The 24,746-nt window shown below is 40.0% G+C and overlaps 1 protein-coding gene across 1 annotated transcript; it reads left to right on the top strand.

The window, feature by feature from the left end:
- Positions 1-3,232: 3,232 nt before the first annotated feature.
- On the top strand, positions 3,233-23,427 carry LOC133325063 (probable E3 ubiquitin-protein ligase HERC2). Its single transcript, XM_061533889.1, has 12 exons — positions 3,233-4,213; positions 6,830-7,808; positions 7,870-9,910; positions 10,304-10,457; positions 10,516-11,433; positions 11,779-12,866; positions 13,862-14,235; positions 14,328-21,686; positions 21,759-22,284; positions 22,343-22,826; positions 22,994-23,170; positions 23,249-23,427. Exons 1-12 carry the CDS (start codon positions 3,233-3,235, stop codon positions 23,399-23,401), a joined length of 15,234 nt encoding a protein of 5,077 aa, XP_061389873.1. The 3' UTR covers positions 23,402-23,427.
- Positions 23,428-24,746: the final 1,319 nt, after the last annotated feature.

Here is a 24,746-nt window from a genome sequence, read left to right as displayed (position 1 = left end):
TGCCTGCCAAGAAAAAATATCCCCATAATTTGGTTAATAATCAGAGATGGCCTGTAAGAAATATTGACGTAAATGACATACATTTCCGACGTATAATACATACGTCAGAAACGTCGGAACCCTACCCAAATCCATTAGGTTTTTGACAAAATATCTATTTCCATTAATCAATTCGGAAATTACGCTGCTTTACTCAAATTAATAAAAAATTTCAAAATTTTCTTCTCAAACAAATTTAGAAATTTTTATAAGTTCAAGTAAGGAATGGTCAGATATATGTAAAAAATAATATATATTCTTTAAAATAGCTGTATATGCTGATAATATTGAAATAAATGACGTTTACTACATTTTATACAGGTATATGACGTTAAGAAACGACGTTTATTTTTGACAGTCGAAAACCTAAATATTCGTCAGACGGGCCATCCCTGGTAATAATACTTACCTCTGGAAGAAACTTAAAAAAAAATCTTATTGCTTTTAATAAACAAGAGTTAAGCCTTCCTCTTCTATAAATAAGAACTACAGATTAAGCTCTTCCTCCAACTACTTGAAGCAGAATGGTATCGGGCACGTCCGAAGTTTGAGGATAGTATAAACCCCATTAAATTTTAATTAGTATATCTGAATATTTAGGAAATGAGCTTAGGCCGTTTAAAACCCAAATGTGTTTTGGACATTTAAATTGTCAAAGTATTCGACCTTCGAACAATAATATTAAAATTGATGATTTGTGCAGTCTTTTTTGTGAAAGTGGTCTCAGAAACATGGTTAAAAAGCTAGTCACTATTCCTGGGTACACTCTTGACCGAAATGATCGTCCAATGTCTAGAGGGGGTGGGGTTGGATTCTTCATTTTTAATCACATTAAATTTGAAGTAGTTCGTCGGTCCTTGTATTTTGGAGTTAGTCGCTTTTTATTGTAGTTAGCGACGGCTTAGAAAAAACTTTTTTTGGTGTTGTTTATTTGCTTCGTGGCGACATTTATAAGTTTGTCCTCTGACCCTTTCGCTAGGTATTGTTATGTTATTTTTGTTGCAGATTTTAATTACAATTGGTTTAACTTTGCAAAATCACCTAAAATGAGGGATGTATCAATGAGATTGGGACTTACAATCGTCCATAACACTCTTCCTACCCATTTTGATGTTTCGCATACATCGTCGTCTTCATGGTTTTAAGTCGTCCTGCTTCAATGAAGTATTCTGGGAAACTTCAATCTCCATCATTACGTGACATATCTATTTACTTTCTACAACTTTTTAAGAATATTCTAACAATTTCAACTTTCCCTTTATGCTAGAAAAAAATGCGTGTGGTCCTATCCATAAATCTAAGGGATCTTTCGGTATGGAAAATTTATGTCCCCTTAGTATTCTTCCCACATTGTCTAATATAGAGTAGCATCTTATGAAATATCAAATATAAGATTATATCGAAGGCACGAAGACACATTGTGTGACAAATATTCATAAAAAATAATAGCGTTCCATTTTTTTAGCCTTTTTAAGCCCATTTTCACTGTAGGTCTATGTTCCGCTGGCATATCAGGTTGTTGAACATGTTAAATGTAAGTCTTGAAATAGACCCCATTTAAAGATCACGTCTGATTATAGGTATTTTGATGGATCAGAGCGCATTTTTTAAACGAAGTGGCTGGTAATGTCTTTGCAAAAAGATTACCAGTACCTTGTTTTGATTATATATACCATTATATGGCTCATCTGATGCTGATTACAACAGCATACATTTTTTCAGTTAGTCCGTAGGAGAAAGTCTTAAATCCCCGGCCGAAGGCGGAAAAAATACTTAAATTTAAAGAAAATCCTGCTCGCGTAGCCCAATGTCCCACCTGTCTATAGGAGAAAGTCTTAAATCCTCGTCCGAATGCCGTTTACTCAGAAAAAATTCAAATTAAAATAAAATTCTGTGGGGGTGTTTTTTGAACTTTGGACGCCCATATCTCGGGAAGTACTGAAGCACTTACTATATATATATATAAAATGATCTGAGAGGTGTCAGATAAGTGCGTTTGTTATAAATCTCCTACTATTCACCAAACTGGCTCAAATATTGACCTCAATCTTAAGTTTTTTTTTTATAATCACCACATAATTAATTAATTGCTACATTATCCCATGTTCTCATGTAAAATATACTCACAATCTGGCAACACATTACAACACAATACAAAGGCAAATTTAAATCTATTATTTTTTTGTTTTGTTGATGTTGGTGCTGCTATAGTAACCCAAACCAACCGACCGTCCGACTGAGCGACCAATAAACCAACCAGACAACCACTCACAAATCTCAGATTCTTTTGTTACAAACAAAAGTGACAAGTAAGTGGAGAACACTCACCCTGAATATAGGAGTGGACCCACTGTGGCTTCATCAACTCTTTTTCCCCCATCTGACGGCTGATGCGTGCGCGTATGTCAAGCTTACTCGGCAATGTGCAACCGACATTGAATGTGTGTCTAGTGGAGGTGTGCGGCAGAGTTCCCTGATCGGTCATATACACAATTCTGAAATTGTAAAATGTTTAAAAATAAACAACAGCGATATCAATAATAATAATGCAAATGCTGGCCCCCAAAAGCATCTCTTCCATTCAGATCAATTACACTTTGTATACATAATCAAAATAAATACATGTGAATGTGAGTGAGCGAGCTTGCTGTCACTTTTTGGTTTTGAAATTCCAAAACGGTGAACGTGAGGGGTTCAAGTCATTGAAGTAAACAAATCGGTTACAATCACTAATTAGGCAGGCTTCCAATTTCCATACTCTGCCCATTGGTTTGTTCGTTGGGTTATATATTTACATATATACATAAATAATTTGTTTTTTTATTAGCGGCTTTTCACTGCAACGTTTATTTTATTCGATTTCCATATTTACAGATAGACGACACAACACCATCATCATCACTACGACATAACGACTTTCCGATTGAAAATTGATCTCATTGAGCTTGATTTGAATTACGTTGAATTGGCACAACAACAAACAAACACGTTTCGATTAAAAACAGAAACGTATTTGAATACTAACGAAGCGCAATAAAAATGAAAATGCTAACACAATATGTATTCTGCTGGTGATTGATGTAGTCGGAGGAGGTCATTCATCATCTCATACTGCATCAAGTAGTAGTCAAACGTAGCGTAACTTATCATCATACGGTAGAAGACGCCGCATACCTAATCTAAATTTCCAAAGATGTCAACAAATGCAAATAATTCCGATCTATATTTGAGACCTCTACCATTTCTCGATCACAAATGGGTAAGAGCAGATCTCATATCGAGTCTACGAAGCCCCGAAGATGCTGCTGTATTGTGGAATAATCTAATACAAGATTGTGAATTGGTATCATCGCCGGCTGGACCTGTCCTAAATACTGCCGGTAATTGGTCATATTTGGGCGATGATGGAAAACATTATTGTGGTGTCCAAAAATTACAATGTTCCTGTTGTCCGGCAAATGACTATTGCGGTCCGCTATCGGCCTGTAATTGTAGTGCTTGCCACAGTCTGGATTCGGATGCGACCATTAAGAAAATAACCACACAGGCCCAGGCGGCTGCTGCTGCAGCCCAACGTATTGCCAGCGATGCCATCTTTGAGTCTTGGCTATGGGGTCAGACCCCAAATGCTGTGGCCAAAATTGAATGTCAAAAGACTTTAATTAATGAACTGCATGATATTGCTTTACAGGCAGCCGGCAATTGCCTTTCGGCCATACATTTGCGGCAGCAGCTTTTCATATATGAACGATATTTTGTGGCACTGGCACGGTGTAAACAACAATTGCAGCAACAACAGGCAATGCAACAACAACACAGTCTACAACAAATGCAATCAACAGAGATGCCAACATCACTTAATCCGACAAATCCATTTTTAAATGTTGGCGATAAAACCCGCCTATCGGAAGAGAGTAATTTCTCGTCGCGTGATCGTTTTGGTAAATATCGTCAGACATCATCACAGGAGTTGCGATCACCGGGACGTGATAGTGAACGTGCCACATTGGGTTTGGCACGTGTCTGTACGCGGGCAGCCTTGAATTTTTCCTTCTTTTTTCTGCGTCGAGCATGGCGTTCCGGTGAAGATACGGAAATGTGTAGTGAATTGTTGTGTGAAGCCTTAGAATCGTTACAAGATTTACCCGAAGCATTGCTGTTCGATACAACACAGGTAAGTGTGGGTAAAAAAGGAAATTATAGACATGTAATAAATATCCTTCAACAAAACATACAGTTTGTCACGAAATCGAGAATAATGACAAACTACCATATTTAGGCGCAATAATAATTAGACAAGGTAATGAACTCAATTTCAGTTATGTTTAAAAATATCCAATACATCTTCCGCAATAGATCCTTAAAAAAATAATTTATGAAATCGAAGACTTCAAATAATAGTGTTACGAATTCAAATTTGTATCCCTTATATTTATGAAAAAAAAATAGTACTAAGAATTGAATCTTTGTCGTGAGATATTCTCCTAATAGATTTTCAAATATTGCTATAAATTCAGTTATTTAATCTTTATATATCTTCGAAAAATATTCCATGGTATATCCTTGGAAATAACGTATAAAATCCACGTCTTCCCCTCTGATATATCTTTGGAAGTAATGTAAAACATCCACGCCTTCATCCCTGATATATCCTCGGAAATATAGTAAAAACGCCCATATTTAATCCGTGATAGATCCTTAGATCCAAGCTTCCAAACCAGATATGTCCTCAAAGAATGGTGTTATAAATTCAATTTTTTTTATTTCTTCAAAAAAATACTAAGAATTGAAGTCCTCATCCCTCAAATATTGCTATAAATTCAGATAAATATATCTTCCTGGTATATCCTTGGAAATAACATATATATAAATTATCTTAAATAGAAAACATCCACGCCTTCATCCCTGATATATCCTCGTAACCTTCAAAATGTAAAGTTAGGCTTAGGTTTGAATGGTGTTATAAATGCTTTTTTTATATCTTGGACACATATATATATAAAACAGAAAGGATAACCTCTATAAGTTTCTGGTGATGTAGATTAAGGGATGCTCCGTAGTAGAGTTGAAGGTTAGACGTGGCGGAGAATGATCACCTATTAAACTATGCCGTTTGCAGGCCAAACCTGGACACCAACATGGGATATGATCTATCGTCTCCGTCCTCACATTATCGTCTCAATTGATGGTAAAAGTCCTGATATAGCAGTTACAAGCAATAACTCCCGTTATTTCTTTGAACATGACAGAGTTTGCCAGATGGATCTTGGCACATGTGCTATAATTTACTGGTCTCTATATTTGGAAAAAGATTATAGTCTAGTTAGTTCGCGGATTTTTAAAGGATATTTTTACATTGATAATCTAAGGCGGGGACTTTTTAGAGATTATCTTTAATGGCTCTATAAAAGGCGTGGGTTTTTAGGGGATATCTTTCAAGGGTATATCAAAGGCGTGTACTTTTAATGGGATATATTTTAAGTGTCTATTAAAGCGTGGACTTTTTATGGGATTTTTTTAGGGAATATGTTTCAAGGGTCTATCCAAGGCTTGGATTTTTTATGGGATATCTTTTAAGGATCTATCAAAGACGTGGGTTTTTTAATAGTGCCACATCCAGGTTTTTGATCTACTCGCGAAGACTCAGTCTGGAATACACTACAGTCGCAATATAACCTTTATATATTTTTAAGACTTAGCCTTTCGCAGTAGACACCAGCTTTAGTGCATTCCTACGTTTTGGAACCGTCACTCTTTCGGGAAACATTCATAGGCACAATTTCACCAAAGATTCTGATTTTGCAGCTTTAGAGCACTACGTACTGCCAAACACTTAATGTTGAGTCTTAGAGGCCATAAGTTCAGCACTGCGTTCAAAGCAGCTTGAGGTGTGCGCGGTTCCAGTTATGAGAATCAAGGCTGCTCTTTGCACCTTGTTAATGTAGTAGAAGCTCTAAAGATAATTTGAAAATTTCAAATCTTTCAGTAATAATGTTAAAAATCCAAGCAATCTTCCCTAATAGATATATAAAAAACAATCTTAAGATGGCGCCTCATCCTCCCCGATATATCTTCTGAAAATACTGGTACAAATTTAATTAAAATTCCACATAAAAATTAATTAAAATTGCATGAATATATCCTTAAATGAAACTTTATAAATCCCCAACTTCGGATCTTATAAAGCCTCAAATATAATGTGTAAAGGTCTTCTAAATAAAATCTTAAAAAAATTATATTCCCAAATCAATGGCTTCAGATCTGATAAAAATAAGGTTTAAAATCTACGACTTCATCCATTAAAAATGCGCTAATCATCGCAGATAATGGTCATATAAATACAAATATCTATTAGTCAATCCATACGCATATGGCTATATTAGTCCTTTGGAAAATTTTCCTTTAACAATATTGATCGATCCTTTAAAGTTGTTTTTTTAATTCTTAGTTCTAAAGCTCTTTTAGGATTTTTTTTCTTTGTATTTGTATTTTGCTTTCATATCCATTACTATGGTAAAGAACAAAGGAATATTTGATATGTCACTGAACCATATTGACGCTGTAGAGAAAGGTCAGCAAAAGTTTGGTACAAATATATTAGTTTGTTGACCTTGACATAAAGGAATCATAAAATCTTTACACGAAGTTGTATACTTGGGTGCAAATTGTCTATGCCTATACAAAAAGGATAAGAAATAGCTCAGCAATGTGACAATGAACCGCTACCATCTTGCACACACTCTCATATATTATCTTTCTCATTTTTTTAATTTTCCTATCTCCCCTTTAGGTATCACCCCTGTGGATTGAAGTGTTGGAACGTTCAATAAAATTTCTACGACAAGTTGCCTTGGGTGATCCATTGGGTGGCCGTTGTTTGGCCCCCAAAGAAGATCGCCACACAGCTCTGTGTTTGCTATTGGAGCTGGGAGCCCAAAAAGGCAGCCTAGCTGCATCATTGGAAGCAGTTGTCCTTCTACTTACCCTCTGGGAAAAAGACAAATCTACAGATGATAATCGTGATGTACCACAAAATACAGGCGCCCCATTGGTACCCATACTAAAACGTTATGAATGCATTGGTAATTATGGTCTAACACCAAATAGTTCTGCCAATGTTTTACCATCCAGTGCCACGGAGTGTTTTCTACGTTTCTTGACATTACCCGAACAGGAAAATGCCAATGTTGATTTGAAACAGGCAGCTGTTGTTATTATATCACATTTAGATCGATTGGCCAAACCGCACATGCCTACAGCACATTCCATACAAACGAATTACAATGCAATGCAGAATAAATACAACGCCTCCGCGGCCGGATTGGGAAAAACCTCATTGATTAATCAAAGTTCTCAGGAGAGTGGTTCATGTGGACCGGGTGCTTCGATAACCACTAACAATAATAATAACATCTCGTCAAGTACTCCTCAATTGCATGAGCAGCGAATTTATGCCCTGGGATGGTTATCATTGAATCCCCATCAAAATGGCTTTACCGCCGAGCCCGCGGTGGGCATGCCCTTGAATGGAAATCAAACCACATATAGTCAATATTCAGCGCCGGTTTTGAACTTCTACTTCCAAGTACAACAAGTGGTTATATCCGAAGAGTATGTTTTGTTCTTAACCCAAGATGGCAAGATGTACACCTGGCGTATTTCCAAACCCGAGACGGAACCCATGTTGATTGAAGAAATGTCCGAGGTGCATGTAATAGCAGTGGCAGCCCACTGTGAGGGTAGGCATTATATGGCTGTGGATAGTATGGGTAAGTTGGAAGAAATATACATTTTATAAATGGGAAGCTAAATGTGGACATTATATTCCAGGCAATGCTTATTCCTGGGGCAATGGTGTGGGTGGCCGCCTGGGTCATGGTGATACATTACCGCGAGAACATCCCACAAAAATCAATGCTTTGGAGAGCACGGTCAAATCGGTGCATGTTGGTTGTTCCTATAGTGCTGCCATTACCTTCAATGGCACTTTATACACCTGGGGTCGTGGCACATATGGCCGCCTGGGTCATGGCAATTCTGATGATAAACTCATACCAATGCCCGTTACTGCTTTGTCGGAACACAAAATAATCGATGTGGCCTTGGGTAGCGGTGATGCCCACACCTTAGCGGTTACCGCCTCTGGTTTGGTTTATGCCTGGGGTGATGGTGATTTTGGTAAATTGGGTAATGGTTCCTGCAACGGCTCACCAATACCCCAACTTATTGATACCCTACCACGAGTGCAACGTGTATTTGCTGGTGCCCAATTCTCGGTGGCCCTGACGTGTGATGGCAAATTATATTCCTGGGGCAAATCGAGTGGTGGACGTCTGGGTCACAGCCAGCTGGACAAACAAGTACAGTGTCTGAGTACACCCAAATTGATAACAGCTCTACAATCAAAAACTATTATTGATGTGGCCATTGGTGTTTCCCATTGTTTGGCCTTGAGTGCCAATGGTGGTGAGGTTTTCGGCTGGGGTCGTAATGATTATCAACAAATATGTCCAGCCTCGATTTGTAAAGAACCTTTGGTGAAACAACCCATTTTGGCGACTCATCCTTCCGTTTATGCCTATGGCATAGCTTGTGGTGCCGCTCAAAGCATTATCTGGAGTCAAACTTCGATACAGGGAATACCGGCACGTATACCGTTTGTCATTGATTTAAGTGAACAGACTTTCCGTCTGTTGGATCAGCTGTTGGGTATGGTTTGTGGCCAGGATTCCAATAATCGTCAAACACCAAATCAAGAAGCTGAATGTGTGGCCGTGGCTTGCTTAAATCTGCTACGATTACAATTGCATGCCCTCATTGCGAATGGCATTGCAGCAAAAAGTGTGGGCCTTTCGGAAGGCTCTCGATTATTGGTTAGCTTGAAAACTCGCATCCTTAGCCTAGCTGGAGGAGCAAATGTTTTGAAAACAATGCAAGAAGCTGCCCAGTGGGCATTACAAGTTGGCTGGAGTGTACTTTTACCAACTGCCTCAGAAAGAGCACAAACATTAACATCACTACTGCCATCGGAACCGGGTATTTCGACGGCGGGTCATAGATTTATGACCGACCTCTTAGTGGGTTCGCTAATGGCAGAAGGCGGTCTGGAAACAGCTTTGAAACAAGCCATACGTTTGGAATGTAATGATTGCTGCGCCGACAATGGTCACAACCTACCTTTGCTACATCTCATTAAACAACTATTGCGCAATAATTCTGCCTTAACTCAGGCCAAGCTAACACAACTAGTACTCAACAATGGCTGCCTCAAGACGACAGAAGAAGACAATAATCCATCCCTGCAATTGTTGGAACATTCTAGTCCCAGTTTAGATTTACTCCATCGTTTTCAGCGTCTGCTCTTCGCACACATCCATGAATGTCCCAAAAATGAAGATTTAACCGGTGCCGAATTGCTGCTTAGCAAATATGTCCAAAGTGCTATTAGCCTATGTATACATTCCCTACAGAAAGCCCATGAAGTGGCCTTGCAAGGCAAAGAAGGAGTACCCGATATTCTAATGACAGACATTTCCGATACTCTACTCTATGAACTTTTAATTGGCCTTATAATTTTAAAACGTGATCGACCCACGCTAATGCCGGCATTTGATTGGTCTCATCATTTTGTTCCTCTGCTGCATGCCTTAGATAATTTAAATCGTCTCATTTGTGATAGTGATATACAGGATTCAGATGATTTGGGTTGGCCCGGTATTATATGCCGCGGAAATTTGAAAAATTCTTCTATGTCACAACAACAACAGGAGGAGCTGATGCTGATACGTAAAAATGATTTTGAAAATCATTTATTGGATGGTGGCAAATGGATCATATTGAATGGTTATGTGTGTGATATTAATGATTATCAGTAAGTAAATATTAATATGTTTATATATGAATGTATGAAAAAAAGGGATAGGTCATCAAAAATATTTTTAAAATTTGGTGTTTATAGTATTACTATGAAAAAATTGCTCTGAGCCTCATATTTCTTAAGAAGCCCATTTCTCTGAGAAATTGACGTGTGATGTAAAATCATATTTATGGGGAAATCAGATGAAGGAAATTTATTTTTAATATCCGATATTCTTAAAATCTACATGTTTTGACGAGTATTCGTTGCAAAAAATATTCTTAAAAAAACACACCGATTGCCCCGATTATCCGTTGACAAAATACCCTTAAAACTATTTCAAAATAAGTTTTTTTCTTTCAAATTTTGGTACTCGTCTTATAATCCATATTTTCTTTCCATTCTTAGAAATGAAAATTCCTGCATTAATGATTACTTGAACGAAAGCATTGGTAAAGATCTTTCTGTGGATTTGAATAATACCAATTATCGTTCATGTCTGGAGTATATTCTAAGTCATTACAAGGTTGGACGTTATGCACCTAATATTAGTGAGGAAAAGGTATGTCATGCAATTCTTTGTATTACATTTTCCCTAAAATATATATATTTTTTTTCAGCCACATTTACAACAAAGTAAAGTTTTAACCCACTTCAACTCGGAACGAGCATTGGCTTACCTCTTGGGTTTAGTTGTAAACACGTTGCAGATTGGTCCACCTCCCCAACCCGCAGAATTACAATGTAAAACGATTATTAAATCAAGTATATTAAGTGGCGGTTTACAGGTACTACAGCCGAGTAATCCCTTTGATGAGGAGAAAGGTGAGGCTCGCAGCAGTGCCAGTACGGCTGGTAGCACTCCAACTGAACCACCAGCTCATACCATGGCAACAATTGGTGCCACCATTTTATCACCCAATAATGTGCAACAACGTATAGAAACCTTAGTATCCGGTCTATCCGATGGTCGCTTAACAGATCCCTTAGTAGTAACCTGGATGACAATTTCCGAACGTTTTTGCAAGGAAAACAATTTAATATGGCATCAAGAATTTCCTCCCGAACATCCGGTACAAGAGCTGGAACGTTTGCTGACCGCTGTTTTAATACGCCATCAAAGTCTGGGTGGTTTAATCCTAACCACCATTGAACGTGATTTAGGTGGTGTTACAACAAATCCAGCTGGAAAATTACCCAAACAAATTGCCGAAATTATACGTTTAATATATCAAACGAAATGGTCGGTTGTCCGTATAAGACAACAATTAAATCGTAGCTATAAAGAGGTGTGTGCTCCAATGTTGGAACGTTTACGTTTCCTGCTGTATGAGGTACGACCCGCAGTGAGTTTAGAACAAGAAGGTCTACACAAGTTACCAATTCTACACAAACTGCCAAGGTTTAAGCAAATTGTTCGCAAAATTATTGCTGAAATGCGTGTGGCCAAGAAACAGCTAATATGTGCCAAACCGGAGGATATCCTTAATGTTACCATACAAAGTCAAAATGTTGCACAAAAATTAAATCAATCACAGGTGAGTTGAGTTGGGATATTCAAATATATATAATATTCGAGTCTGATCCTTTAAATATTCTGCACTGGGCCTAAAAATAACTGCGCTCTGCTGGATCTGTGACTTCACAAAATATTTTTTCAAAAAATTCACACTCCGCTGGTCCCTTGAATATAATCTTTTATAAAATCTATGCTCTGCTGATCATTCAATAAATATTCTTTTAAAAAATCTACACTCTGCTAGTCCTTCAAAAAAATATCCAACCATTGATCGTCCATACAAATTATTTTGTACACACTAGTATATTAAAAATACTTATAGAAAAAAATTTTAATTTTTTTTTCATTTTCTCCTTTGTTAAAGGAATCTCTTTTGGAAGCATCAAATATTGACCGCAATATGCCAGCCGCTACAGAAATTGTGACAATGCCCCCGGCCCATGCCACAACCGTACAAATACCATCGACCCTCACAAATCATCCATCAAATGAAAATCTCCTCGAAACCGGTGATAATAATGTCATCTTGAGTGAACGTAAAGCCTCTCATGATGAAATAAAACAACAGGCAGCTGCAGATCTCGATTATGAAGATAAAAAACCCGATGTAGAACCAAGACTTAGTAGTGATCTCATACGACGATTATGTGAAAAATGGTATTTCTCGGGTGATGTCAACACGACAATTATGAATGAAATTGTTGAATTTGTAATGCAAGAAATCTGTGATGTAGAAACGGTGCGTCGCGCCATGTATTGTCAGGTGCAACGTTATCAGATACGCCGTCAAGGCTTGGAAATGTTCCATACCATTTTGCAGGTTAATGGTTTAATGGATGCCGTTAAATATAATATGCTGAGTGGCTATTTGGGTTTACATCTCAAGGGTAATAAACAGACAACCACAAATATCCTAGATGATCTCGGTTCAATAACGGCATTTCAAAAAGCCAATTTAATGTTGGCCCAAGCGAAAATCTTGGAATGGTCTGTTGGCGAACTTCAAAGACTAGTTAATCAAGAACAAATACATTTTAAATCGAAATACAACAACACCGGCAAGGACAATACAAATTTGGGTACATATGTTTTTCTCAAGAAGTTACCCAGAGCCCGATTCCTTTTGAGCATCTTTGGTATTTTGGCCAAAGATGTAAGTTCAAATGAACTTAGTTTACTCATCAATTCCGGTACTTTGGGAACGGTGTTGGGCTTGTTAAGTCAAACTGGTGGTGATATACCGGCTGTAAAAAATACCTATGAATTGTCAACAGTCTATGAAGATACCATACTCAAACAGAAATCGAATAAGGCGAATTTGACGGGTCCGGAATTGGCAAAACTAATGAAAATTGGTACGCGTATTGTACGAGGTGCTGACTGGAAATGGGGTGATCAAGATGGTAATCCACCTGGTGAGGGACGAATTATCAGTGAAGTTGGTGAAGATGGGTAAGTAGAAAACGTATTTGAAAATTATTCGGACAGTAGTTATATGGTATGGTTATATGGTTCCAAGAATGTAGAATGAAATGTGTTTTGTTTAAATCGGTTCAGATTTATGTATAGCTCCCGTATGTATTTTTATCTGTTTTGATATAGAAGGTACACAAAGTTTGCTCGATTGAAAAGAAATTGTGCAGATCATACCGAATTAAGTCTAGAAGGATGTATGTTAAATTATATTGAAATCGGTTCAGATTTTTATATAGCTCCCATATATATATATATATATATATATATTCGTCCGATTTGAGGTAAAGTCCCTATATATCTTTCGATTGGCACAAAATTTTGCACAGCGTAACTATTTAAGTCTAAAATATCTTGAATTAAGTTATATTGAAGTCGATTCCGATTTAAACATAGCTCACATATATATTTTCGTCAGATTTTTCATAAATCGTACACCAAAGACCATAAGTTTGTTCGATTGAAACGAAATTTTGCACAGCGTTTCTAATTGGGCCTAGAAAGTTGCCTGTCAAATTTGATAACAATCGGTACAGATTTTGATATAGTTCCCATATACAATTTCGTATGATTTGATGTAAATAGTGCACAAAACAATCGAAAGTTTGTAAGATTGAGATGAAATTGTGTAGGACGCATTAAATTAAGTCTAGAATATAGTGTATTAAATTTTGTTGAAATCGGTTCATATTTTGATATAGCTCCCATATATAATTTCGTCCGATTTTGTGGAAATTGTGTACAGAAGGTCAGGTTTGAAATTTTGTACCTTGTGTGCTGTTTTATCCGATTTTATGTAAATCGAACAGGAAATACCTTTTGTGACTAATATTATGTGCGTCAAGTTGTAAAAAAATCGGTTGCGATTTAGGTATACCTCCCAAATTTTCGTCCGATATATTTCCCAAATTTTCTTCCGATATATCTCCCAAATTTGCGTAATTAAATCTTCATGCGTTTTCTTCTTCTTTCAGTTGGGTACGCGTTGAATGGTATACTGGCGCCACCAATTCCTATCGTATGGGCAAAGAGGGTCAATATGATTTGCGATTGGCCGACAGTGCTCTAAATATTGTATCACCAGATTCGGAAACGGAAAAAGAAGAAATTAGCTGTGACTCGACATTGAATGGTGAATCGCATCCAACAAAATTGTTGCGTTATGCCTGTACGAAATTTTTACAAATTGTATCGGTTGGAATTGGTCTACATTCGGAGAAGATGGATAAGAATGCAGTACGCGGTATAGCATCAATGTTTCGTTCAATATTAAATCCAGATTCGACATTGGCAAACATATGTGGTTTGGACAATTGGACTACATTGGGATTCCTGAAGGCAATTGCAGGTGAGTTTTGATTTTAATAATTAAAAAAAGAATATTTACAACTATACGATTCTAATTTCACTGTTCCCTCTCTGCCTTTCTCTCATCAACAGGTGAATCCATAACCTTGTCTAAGCACCTGACCTCCCCCATTTGGATTGATTTCTATATAAATCTGTTGGAACAACCCACAACCCGTGAACAAGATGTTTTTCGTAAAATCCATTGTTTGCGTTTGCTGCAAATTGTTCTGCTGCATTGGAGCGATGAGGGTGATTTGAATAAAATGACAGCCTTGGTTAGACAAATCTTTTCCACCCTGGGAAAATTAACTTTATATTGTCCCAATGATTCTTCGCTGCTGCAAACAACATCCGAAAATAAACCTAGAATTTTATTAACTTCATCACATTCTGGCACTGTGGCTGAGGAAATTATTACCCTACTGCGAAAATTACATACCCTACCCGTTTGGAATACGGCCATCAATTCGTTCTTATCACAAAAATTATGTGTGGCTGCTGAATTGTTCGGGGAAGATGGTTTAGATTTGCAACACTTGGAGAATGAATATATTTTCGTAATGGGTGTCCTCACCACAATTGGGGGCTGTGATATAAGACCAAGGGTGGGACTTCAAGTGTGCCACGAGGGGACAACAGCAACAATATGTGGTTTCACCACCAAAGGCAAATGTCTGCTAAGCACCGATAATCAATCTTTAAATGGAGAATGCCGTAAGATATCCCTGAGTGCAGCATTGGAAAGTGCCGATTATTCAGTTTTTAGCCTCTCCCGCTTGCCAATGAACGAAATGCTATTGAACTCCTGGTCGGTTTTGTTATATGGTCCAGGCGAACGTAAGGAGTCGGTACCAAATATAATTGATATAAGCCTTCTACGTTCGCAACAAATCCAATTGGCTGTATTAAATGCAAATTGTGTGCTATATCGTCATCAAACCTCATTACGTAAAATACTCAAACAAAGATCTCCGGGCATGTGCTCATATTCATCCGAAGAAAGTATTTCCGATGAAGAACAACCCAACAAGGGAGCAGAAAGTAAACATGACGGTAGCGAGGAACACGATCAAATAAATACTTCATCACAATTTATGATGGGCGGTAGTTCCTCTAATGAAACCGAACTTCTGATACAAAGCATTTTGATTAGGGCCACACAACCCTCACCCGTTAAGGCCTGTTATACATACAGTGAATTAGCCACAGCTGCTTTGAATTGTTCTCAAGTTTTGGCATCGCACGTCCATTCTGAACTGAATGATAATTGTTCGGCTTCGTCGCGTAATGGTGGTGGCAGCATTATGCCTTCAATGCAGGCCACCATGATTCACGGTACTCCAATTTACAATATGGGCGTCTTCGATGAGGCCACGGGTACCAGCTCCGCCAGCATTCCATCAAATATTGAAATTAAAGACTCCGATACGACAATGAATACATCCATGTCATTGATATCACAAATTATGGAAATGGGTTTTAGTAAAAAATCCGTAGAATTGGCTGTTAAACAATTAACTGTATATCCCATGATGCCGACACCTGAACAAATTGTACAATGGATTTTAGAACATCCAGACATATGTAATAATACCATTGATCCTACAGACTACAATGATCCGGCAGAGTTGATGGGGGGACCGGCATCTTCGTCATCAGTGGATGCAGCAACTTCGGTACCGCATCAAAAATTAACCTTGCAAGATCCCGAATGTGATTCAGATAATGACAGTGTCGATACCAGCTCTGACACCGTGGAGGGCTCCTCGGTGCAAGACCATCAATTTAAATACCAAACTCGTAAAGATTTCCAAACAGCTGACCAATATGCCATGTATGTACGAGGCTTGGTGTGTCCCGGCATGATTGTACGTTGCTGCCGTGATTTTGAAGAAATCAAGCAAGGCGATATTGGCACTGTGCTCAAAGTGGACACTGAAGGTTTGCACGATCTGAATGTACAGGTAGATTGGCAGCTGCATGGTAATACTTATTGGGTATGTTTTGTCCATATTGAGTTGTTGGAAAAGCCAGCCGATAAGCTTAGCATCTCCTCGGTGGCCAGCTTGGAAAGTAATGGTGGCGGAATGCCATCTTCCCAGGTGGTAATTGGTTCGCAAGTACGAATGAGAGCAGCTCCACGCTACAAATGGGGCAACATTATGCGTGGCAGCGTTGGCACCGTTACAGCTGTCAATGGGAAAAATGTCTGCGTTGATTTCCCACAACATCCTGGCTGGAAGGGTTCCATAAATGACATAGAAACTGTGGGCACTTCTGCTCAAGGTTGTACCCTTCTAGGACTGAATAGCCACTCCGCTCCAAATGCCAATGATCTCATTGAAGATTGGTCCAGATGTATACGTTCGCTGAGCGTTTCCTCGAATGAATCAACCGCCAAACATTTACTCGATCGTAGTCCCAATTGTTGGCAGAGCTCTTCAAGTACCCAAGGCAAACACTGGATCCGACTGGAAATGCATGAAAATGTTCTCGTACATAGTCTCTCGATTACGGTCAGTCCAAGTGATCATTCGCATATGCCATCGTTGGTTGTGACTCGCGTTGGCGACAGTATTGGCAACCTGAAAGAATATTCCTGGATTTCGATCAAAATCACCGATACCACTGTGGCTCTGATGACCGATGTAAGGCAGTATTATCCCTGGATTGAAATAGTCATCAAACAATGTCGCAACAATGGCATTCAATGTAAGGTGCATGCCCTGAACATAGTTGGACGACGTAAACAAACCGATTTGGACTTAATGCTAATGAATGCCTCCTTCCTGGCATGTGAATATGATAATCTGTCGGATTCCAATCAAAATCTATCCATTTCGTCGTATGCCGATGCCAAATCTTCATCATCCCTTAGCGATCCACCATGTACCGTTATGGTGTGGGGTTTAAACGACAAGGAACAATTGGGTGGCCTTAAGGGGTCCAAAGTGAAGGTGCCCACATTTTCACAAACCATCAGCCGTCTGCGACCCATACACATTGCCGGTGGTTCGAAGTCACTTTTTATTGTGTCCCAAGATGGCAAAGTTTATGCCTGTGGTGAGGGCACCAATGGTCGCTTGGGTTTGGGAACCAGTGCCAATGTCTCAGTACCACGACAAGTTCCAGTTCTACATCAATATGTCGTCAAAAAGGTGGCAGTACACTCGGGTGGCAAACATGCTCTGGCCTTAACTTTGGATGGCAAGGTTTTCTCATGGGGTGAGGGCGAAGATGGTAAATTGGGTCATGGCAATCGTTTGACCATGGACAAGCCGAAAATGATTGAGGCCTTGCGCTCGAAAAAGATTCGCGACATTGCCTGTGGTTCATCACACAGTGCAGCCATAACGTCGGCCGGAGAATTATATACGTGGGGCTTGGGCGAATATGGACGTTTGGGCCATGGCGACAATGCAACACAATTGAAACCCAAATTGGTGGCTGGTCTCAGTGGCAAACGGGTGATACAAGTGGCCTGTGGCAGTCGTGATGCTCAAACATTGGCCCTAACTGAAGATGGCGCTGTGTATTCCTGGGGTGATGGGGATTTCGGTAAATTGGGAAGAGGCGGTTCGGAAGGTTCGTCGGTACCCCATGAAATTGAACGTTTGAGTGGCATTGGTGTTATACAAATAGAATGTGGCGCCCAATTTAGTCTTGCTCTAACACGTACCGGTGAAGTATGGACATGGGGTAAAGGTGACTATTATCGTCTGGGCCATGGTAGTGATCAACATGTACGTAAACCCCAACCCATACAAGGCCTTAGGGGACGTAAAGTTATCCATGTTGCTGTTGGTGCTCTCCACTGTTTGGCTGTCACCGATACCGGCCAAGTCTTCGCCTGGGGTGACAATGATCACGGTCAACAAGGATCCGGAAACACCGTGGTGAATAAAAAACCTGCTCTTGTTATTGGTTTGGATTCGGTATTTGTGAATCGTGTGGCTTGTGGTAGTTCACATTCCATAGCATGGGGTTTGCCACAATCACCCTCAGAGGATGAGAAAAAGGGTCCCGTGCCATTCGCAACCACCAAAGATCCCTTGGGTGGTACAAGTTTGGGTATATATGATGCAGAACCGACAGTGTGTGTGCCGGCGTCGAGCACCAGTGGTAATAGTAAGAAACCTAGCAAGGCTAGTTTAAGCGAAACGTTGCTATCTTTGGAGACGAACGGAGCCAGACAGACGGCCTTAAATTATGTTTTAAATGCAATGAGCATTCTACAGGCTCGGCAATTAATTGTGGCCGCCCTAACTAGTCACAGTAAAGTGAATTTGAACGAAAGACTAAGCAGTGATATTGATACAGAAAGCGGAACCGGAACTGGAGGAGTTGCAGGCGGATTGGGCGGTGGTGGTGGCATGAGAGATACCCTAAGCCATCAAAGTAGCCAACAACAAATTGTAAACAATACGAATGAAATTATAGCTCAAGGTGGGGGTGAAGCTTTGGCAGATGCCTCCGATCCCGCAGTCCATGAACCTTCCCCAGAAGCAGAACTACCTACCAGCGTTATGCCAACAGACAGAGGTTCAGAACGTATACGTTCTGACTTGAGTGCTTTTCATAGCCTTACTGGGTCAATGTCATTGTCGGCGTCGTTGTCGAGTACCGCACCCCATAAACATTCAAAAATGTCTGCCTCAGCAATGTCGGTAATGGCAGCCACGATGAATAACCAAGAAGAGATGATAAACGAAACTTCGTTAACGGGTTTGGATGATTTCACCTCACTACTGGGTGAGTCAGAGGCCAAGAGTTTGGTGGAATTATTGAAATTAAGTGTGGCGGGACGGACGGGACCTTCAAGTACATCGCAAACTATTGCTGAGACCCTCATAGCATTGGGTTCCAACAGCCCGACAATTGGTGCCATGCTACTGGAAACCTGTATAACCGAATTGGAAGATCTCTGTACCTCCCGCTACAGTTTGGGTAAAGTACCCAAACCGGTGATGCAAGAAAGCAGCCATCCTTATGTTGATAATGTCACCACAACCGGTCATGTGAAGATACCTGGAGCAGAGGCTTTACGTCTGGAATTCGATTCAAATTGTTCCACAGAAAAACGCAACGATCCTTTAGTCATCATGGATGGTTCTGGCCGAGTGATCGCCATGCGTTCGGGACGAGAATTTGCCCAATGGGCATCGGAAATACGTATACCTGGAGATGAAATGAAATGGAAATTTACCTCCGATAGTTCAGTTAATGGATGGGGTTGGCGTTTTTGGGTACATGCCATAATGCCGGCCACAACAATGAATGAACGAGGTTCCGACCGGGCAGTACTATCACAACCGTCAATGCCACTGGTAATGGCGTTGCTGGATGAACGTTTGGGTCCCAACAACACCAGTGTCCTACTGCGTTTGGCCGCCGCCTTGGCTGCTTGTGCTCAACTGAACTCCTTGACTACAACACAACGTATTTGGTCTTTAAAGAGATTGCATGCGGTATTGCTAACGAAATATGCCCCCAAGCCATTGGATGCTTCCTTGAATCCAATACTAATGCCTTTGATACCAGAACTCTTGAGGCAATATGAATACGAAGAGCCACAGGTAAGGGGTGGCATCCATTTAATGCATTCCGATTATTTTAAGACATTGGCTGCCCTGGCATGTGATATGCAATTGGATGCCGTCTTGCCACCGGCCGATGTTCACAAATGGGCTTGGTTTAAACGTTACTGCATTGCTGTGCGGGTGGCCCAGTCCCTGATAAAACGTACCGAATTGCCCAAATCATTTTGCATGGAGGTGAGAAAAAAATTTGCCGAAATGATGCCGCAACCGACACAATCGCATACGCCCCAACCGGGTGGTTCCTCGATGATGAACTCGACCACATCGTTGGGATCTTCCACAAGCACGGCTACAAATCCCTCGCCACAACCTTGTCTAACGGCCATGGTAAATACGTTAACACCTAGCACCAGTAGCTTGATACAGTATATAGATACGGTTATGACATTGTCATTGCAGGAGACCGGAGGAGCTTGCGGTGGCAGTGGCGGTGCAGCGTCAGCAGGTCCCATGACACCATGTTCCACGGCCGGCGAGCACATACAATTTATGCATGAAGATCACCACCTATTCAAGACCGAACATGATAGTCAATTGCTGCAATGGCTAAACAGACGTCCCGATGATTGGGCCTTATCTTGGGGTGGGGCAAGCACAATTTATGGATGGGGTCATAATCATCGTGGTCAATTGGGTGGTCTGGAGGGCAGTCGCATTAAAACACCAACACCATGTGAAGCTTTAAGTCTTCTGAGGCCTGTCCAGTTGGCGGGAGGAGAGCAGACCCTGTTTGCTGTGACACCAGATGGAAAACTGTTCGCCACCGGTTACGGTTGTGGTGGAAGACTTGGTGTGGGTGGTACTGATTCTTGGGCCGTTCCCACCTTGGTGGCATCACTGCAACATGTTTTCGTGAAAAAGGTGGCTGTCAACTCCGGCGGTAAGCATTGTTTGGCTCTTACCACAGACGGTGAGGTGTATTCCTGGGGTGAGGGTGAAGATGGTAAATTGGGTCATGGCAATCGAATGGGCTATGATCGGCCCAAACTAATCGAAGATCTTACGGGCATTGGTATTGTCGATATTGCTTGTGGTAGTGCCCATTCCGCGGCCATTACTGCCTCAGGTCATGTTTTGACATGGGGTAAAGGACGTTATGGCCGCCTGGGCCATGGCGATTCGGAGGATCAGCTGAGACCAAAGTTAGTAGAAGCCTTGCTGGGCTATCGGGCCATTGATATTGCTTGCGGTTCAGGTGATGCCCAGACACTGTGTATTACCGATGATGACAATGTTTGGAGTTGGGGTGATGGAGATTATGGCAAATTGGGACGAGGTGGTTCGGATGGCTGTAAGGTACCCGTTAAAATCGAAAGCCTTTCGGGTTTGGGTGTAATCAAAGTGGAATGTGGTTCACAATTCTCTGTGGCCCTTACAAAGTCCGGAGCTGTCTACACCTGGGGTAAAGGAGATTTCCATCGTCTGGGTCATGGTACAGTGGATCATGTGCGAAGACCGAAAAAGGTTGCAGCTTTACAGGGTAAAAAAGTCGTGTCAATTGCCACAGGATCGTTGCATTGTGTGGCATGTACGGATAATGGCGAGGTGTATACATGGGGTGACAATGATGAAGGTCAACTTGGTGATGGTACGGTTAGTGCCATACAAAGGCCACGATTGGTGCATGCCTTGGTTGGAAAACACATTGTGAAGGTGACCTGTGGTTCGGCCCACACCTTGGCGTTGTCAACGTCACAGTTATCGGAGAGGGTAAGACCACCACCAAATCCTCCTTTGGAATATGATTTGGTTAGAGATTTGCCACCGGAAGCCTTGCATGCCCGTCTTGTGTTGCTGCATCATTTCTCAGAACTATTGTGTCCATGCTTGGCCATGCTGCCCATAACAGGTTTGTACAATTATGCTATTTTTTTTTATTGAAAATGGGGAATGTATTTTTGTGTTTGTTCTCCTTTTCCAGGCGAACTTAGTCTGGGTGCTTTGAAAGATGTTCTGGTGTACACCATAAAAGAGGCAGCCTTCCGTAAAGTCATCCAGACCACCATGGTAAGAGATAAACAACATGGACCGGTTATCGAATTGAATAGGATACAGGTGAAACGTTCCCGCAACAAATCCGCGAATGGTTTGGCTGGCGTGGACGGCATGAAAAGTGTTTTTGGTCAAATGGTACAGAAACTGCCGCTTCTGACACAGGAGGCATTGTCTCTGCCCCACCGTGTGTGGAAGGTGAAATTTGTTGGTGAATCTGTAGATGATTGTGGCGGTGGTTACAGCGAATCGATTGCCGAAATGTGTGATGAGCTACAGAATGGTAGTGTACCACTTTTGATTGGTACACCAAATGGCCGCGGTGAGGCAGGGGCAAATCGTGATTGCTTTTTGCTGGATCCCACGCTCACCTCGGTGTTACAAATGAACATGTTCCGCTTTTTGGGAGTTCTTATGGGTATTGCTGTACGGACTGGTTCACCGCTTAGTTTGAAGTAAGTTCGGCTTATTTAGGGTAAACTTTAATGTAATGATCGCTCTCTTCTTTTCCAGTCTCGCTGAACCCGTTTGGCGTCAATTGGCCGGTGAACAATTACGACCATCAGATTTAACTGAAGTGGATCGTGATTATGTAGCCGGCCTGTTGTGCATACGCAATATGGATGACGATCCGAAAGTGTTTAGTACGCTGGAATTGCCATTTTCAACATCGTCGGCCAAGGGCCATGAAGTGCCATTGTCGACACGTTATACCCGCATTACACCACAAAATCGTCATGAATATGTACGCCTGGCATTGAATTTCCGTTTACATGAATTCGATGAACAAGTTAAGGCCGTACGTGATGGCATGTCCAAAGTAATACCCGTCCCACTGCTCTCCCTATTTTCGGCATCTGAGCTACAAGCTATGGTCTGTGGTTCGCCAGATATTCCATTGGGTCTTTTGAAATCCGTGGCTACATATAAAGGTTTTGATCCGAATTCTGATCTGGTACAATGGTTCTGGGAAGTTATGGAGGAGTTCTCAAATCAGGTAAGTTCTACGACAGCCGTTTACATATAAAGAGGAGCCATATATCGTCTTGATATTACGAAGACCGATATGTTTTGTATCTAATATAAAATAGCTCAAAAATAGTGTTAACAACTTGCTCTAACCATCGTTAAAATCATTTTTTTTCTTTTTACTTAAATTTTTAGGAACGTTCTTTATTCTTGCGTTTCGTGTGGGGTCGTACCCGTCTACCACGCACTATTGCCGATTTTAGAGGACGAGATTTTGTTTTACAAGTTTTAGAGAAAAATCCGCCCGATCACTTTTTACCCGAATCATACACATGTTTCTTTTTATTGAAAATGCCTCGATATTCATGCAAGGTAAGCACACATTTCATGTGGAAGTTCCATGTTTCATTAACCGCTTTATTTCTCTTTTTCTTTCCACCTTTCCCCCAGGCCGTTTTAATGGAGAAACTCAAATATGCCATACATTTTTGCAAAAGCATTGACACTGATGAATATGCCCGTGTTGCAATGGGCGATCCCACCGAAGCAACCGGCAGCGAAGATAATAGTGATTTAGAATCTGTAGCAAGTCATGAGGCCTAGAATATGGAAAATAACGATTTCGAAGAAGATGACTACTTCTGAATGCAAAAACGAAGAGGTGGAGAAAAAATTCAAACATTTAATTTATTCATCCGAAAAAAACACAAATAAAAAAAATGGTAGTGGACAACTTTGAAATTAACATAAAAGAAGAAAAAATGATCAAAACAAATGCAACAAGTAGTTGATTTTAAAAAGAAAACAACAAATTGCTACATTTTTGGCCTTTTAAGTGACACAGACACACATATACACAAAGAAGCAAATCGAATGTACAAGCAAACATAATAAACATTGGTAAGTATTTGATTTGATGTATAAATTAAATTTACGTTATAATTACAATTAACACTAGATTGCCGAAGGCGGTCATTTTTACCGTTTTTCAATTACAAGTACAGAAACAACTGTGCATACATAAACACTTTTTTTTTAAAATTTGATGACTTTTTGTACCACATAGAATTACGTTTATTATAAAAAAGTCACAAAATTTTCAAAAGCTGTGTCATACACAGTTGTTTTTGTACTTGAAATTTAAAAACGGTCAAAATGACCGCCTTCGGCAATCTAGTGTTAAGATAACCCCTACAAAATATTTATATTAAAATCCACGCTTAATGCTACGTTAGTCTCACAAAAATGTCTATAAAAATTCATGCTTGTAGGCGCGATATTATGTGAAGAAATTAAAAAAAAAAATCAGCTCATACAGACTCTAACAAAAAATTAATATAAAAATCCACGTCTATAGATTCGATAGTCCTTTAAAAAAATTATTAAAAATCCCCTCTTAAAACCCCTATGCTCCCTCCAAAATATTCACTAAAAATCTACATTTATAGCTCGCATAGAAAAATTAATTAAGAAATCCACTACTGCAACTCCTTTAAATGTTTTTCATATTTTTAAGAACCTATATAAGGCGTGGATTTTTTAAAAATATTTTTAAGGAACTATAGGGTAAATGCACCAATAGTCGGCAGTTCGGATTTTCGCATTTTATAAGGATTTTCGCATTTTTCGCCTATTGGTCTTAAGAAATGTCTTTATAAAATCCACGCCTATAGGTCTTAAGAAATTTCTTTATAAAATCCACGCCTATTGGTCTAAAGAAATTTCTTTATAAAATCCACACCAATTGGCCTTAAGAAATTTCGATTTTTTTAAATATTTTTGAAGGAGCTCAGATAGGCGTCGATTTTTTAAAATATTTTTTAAGGAGCTCAGAAAGCCGTGGATCTTTCAACATATTTTTTAAGGAGCTCATATAGCCGTGGAATTTTAAAATATTTTTAAGGAGCTCAGATAGCCGTGGATTAGAATTTTATTTGGATCATTAATT

This window comes from Musca vetustissima, unplaced genomic scaffold, assembly GCF_032173495.1.
Source record: "Musca vetustissima isolate MV318-11 ecotype Yass unplaced genomic scaffold, APGP_CSIRO_Mvet_v1 utg13413, whole genome shotgun sequence".
Lineage (NCBI taxonomy): Eukaryota > Metazoa > Arthropoda > Insecta > Diptera > Muscidae > Musca > Musca vetustissima.
Note: the sequence above shows the minus strand (reverse complement) of the source record. Positions and strands in the feature narration are given on the sequence as shown.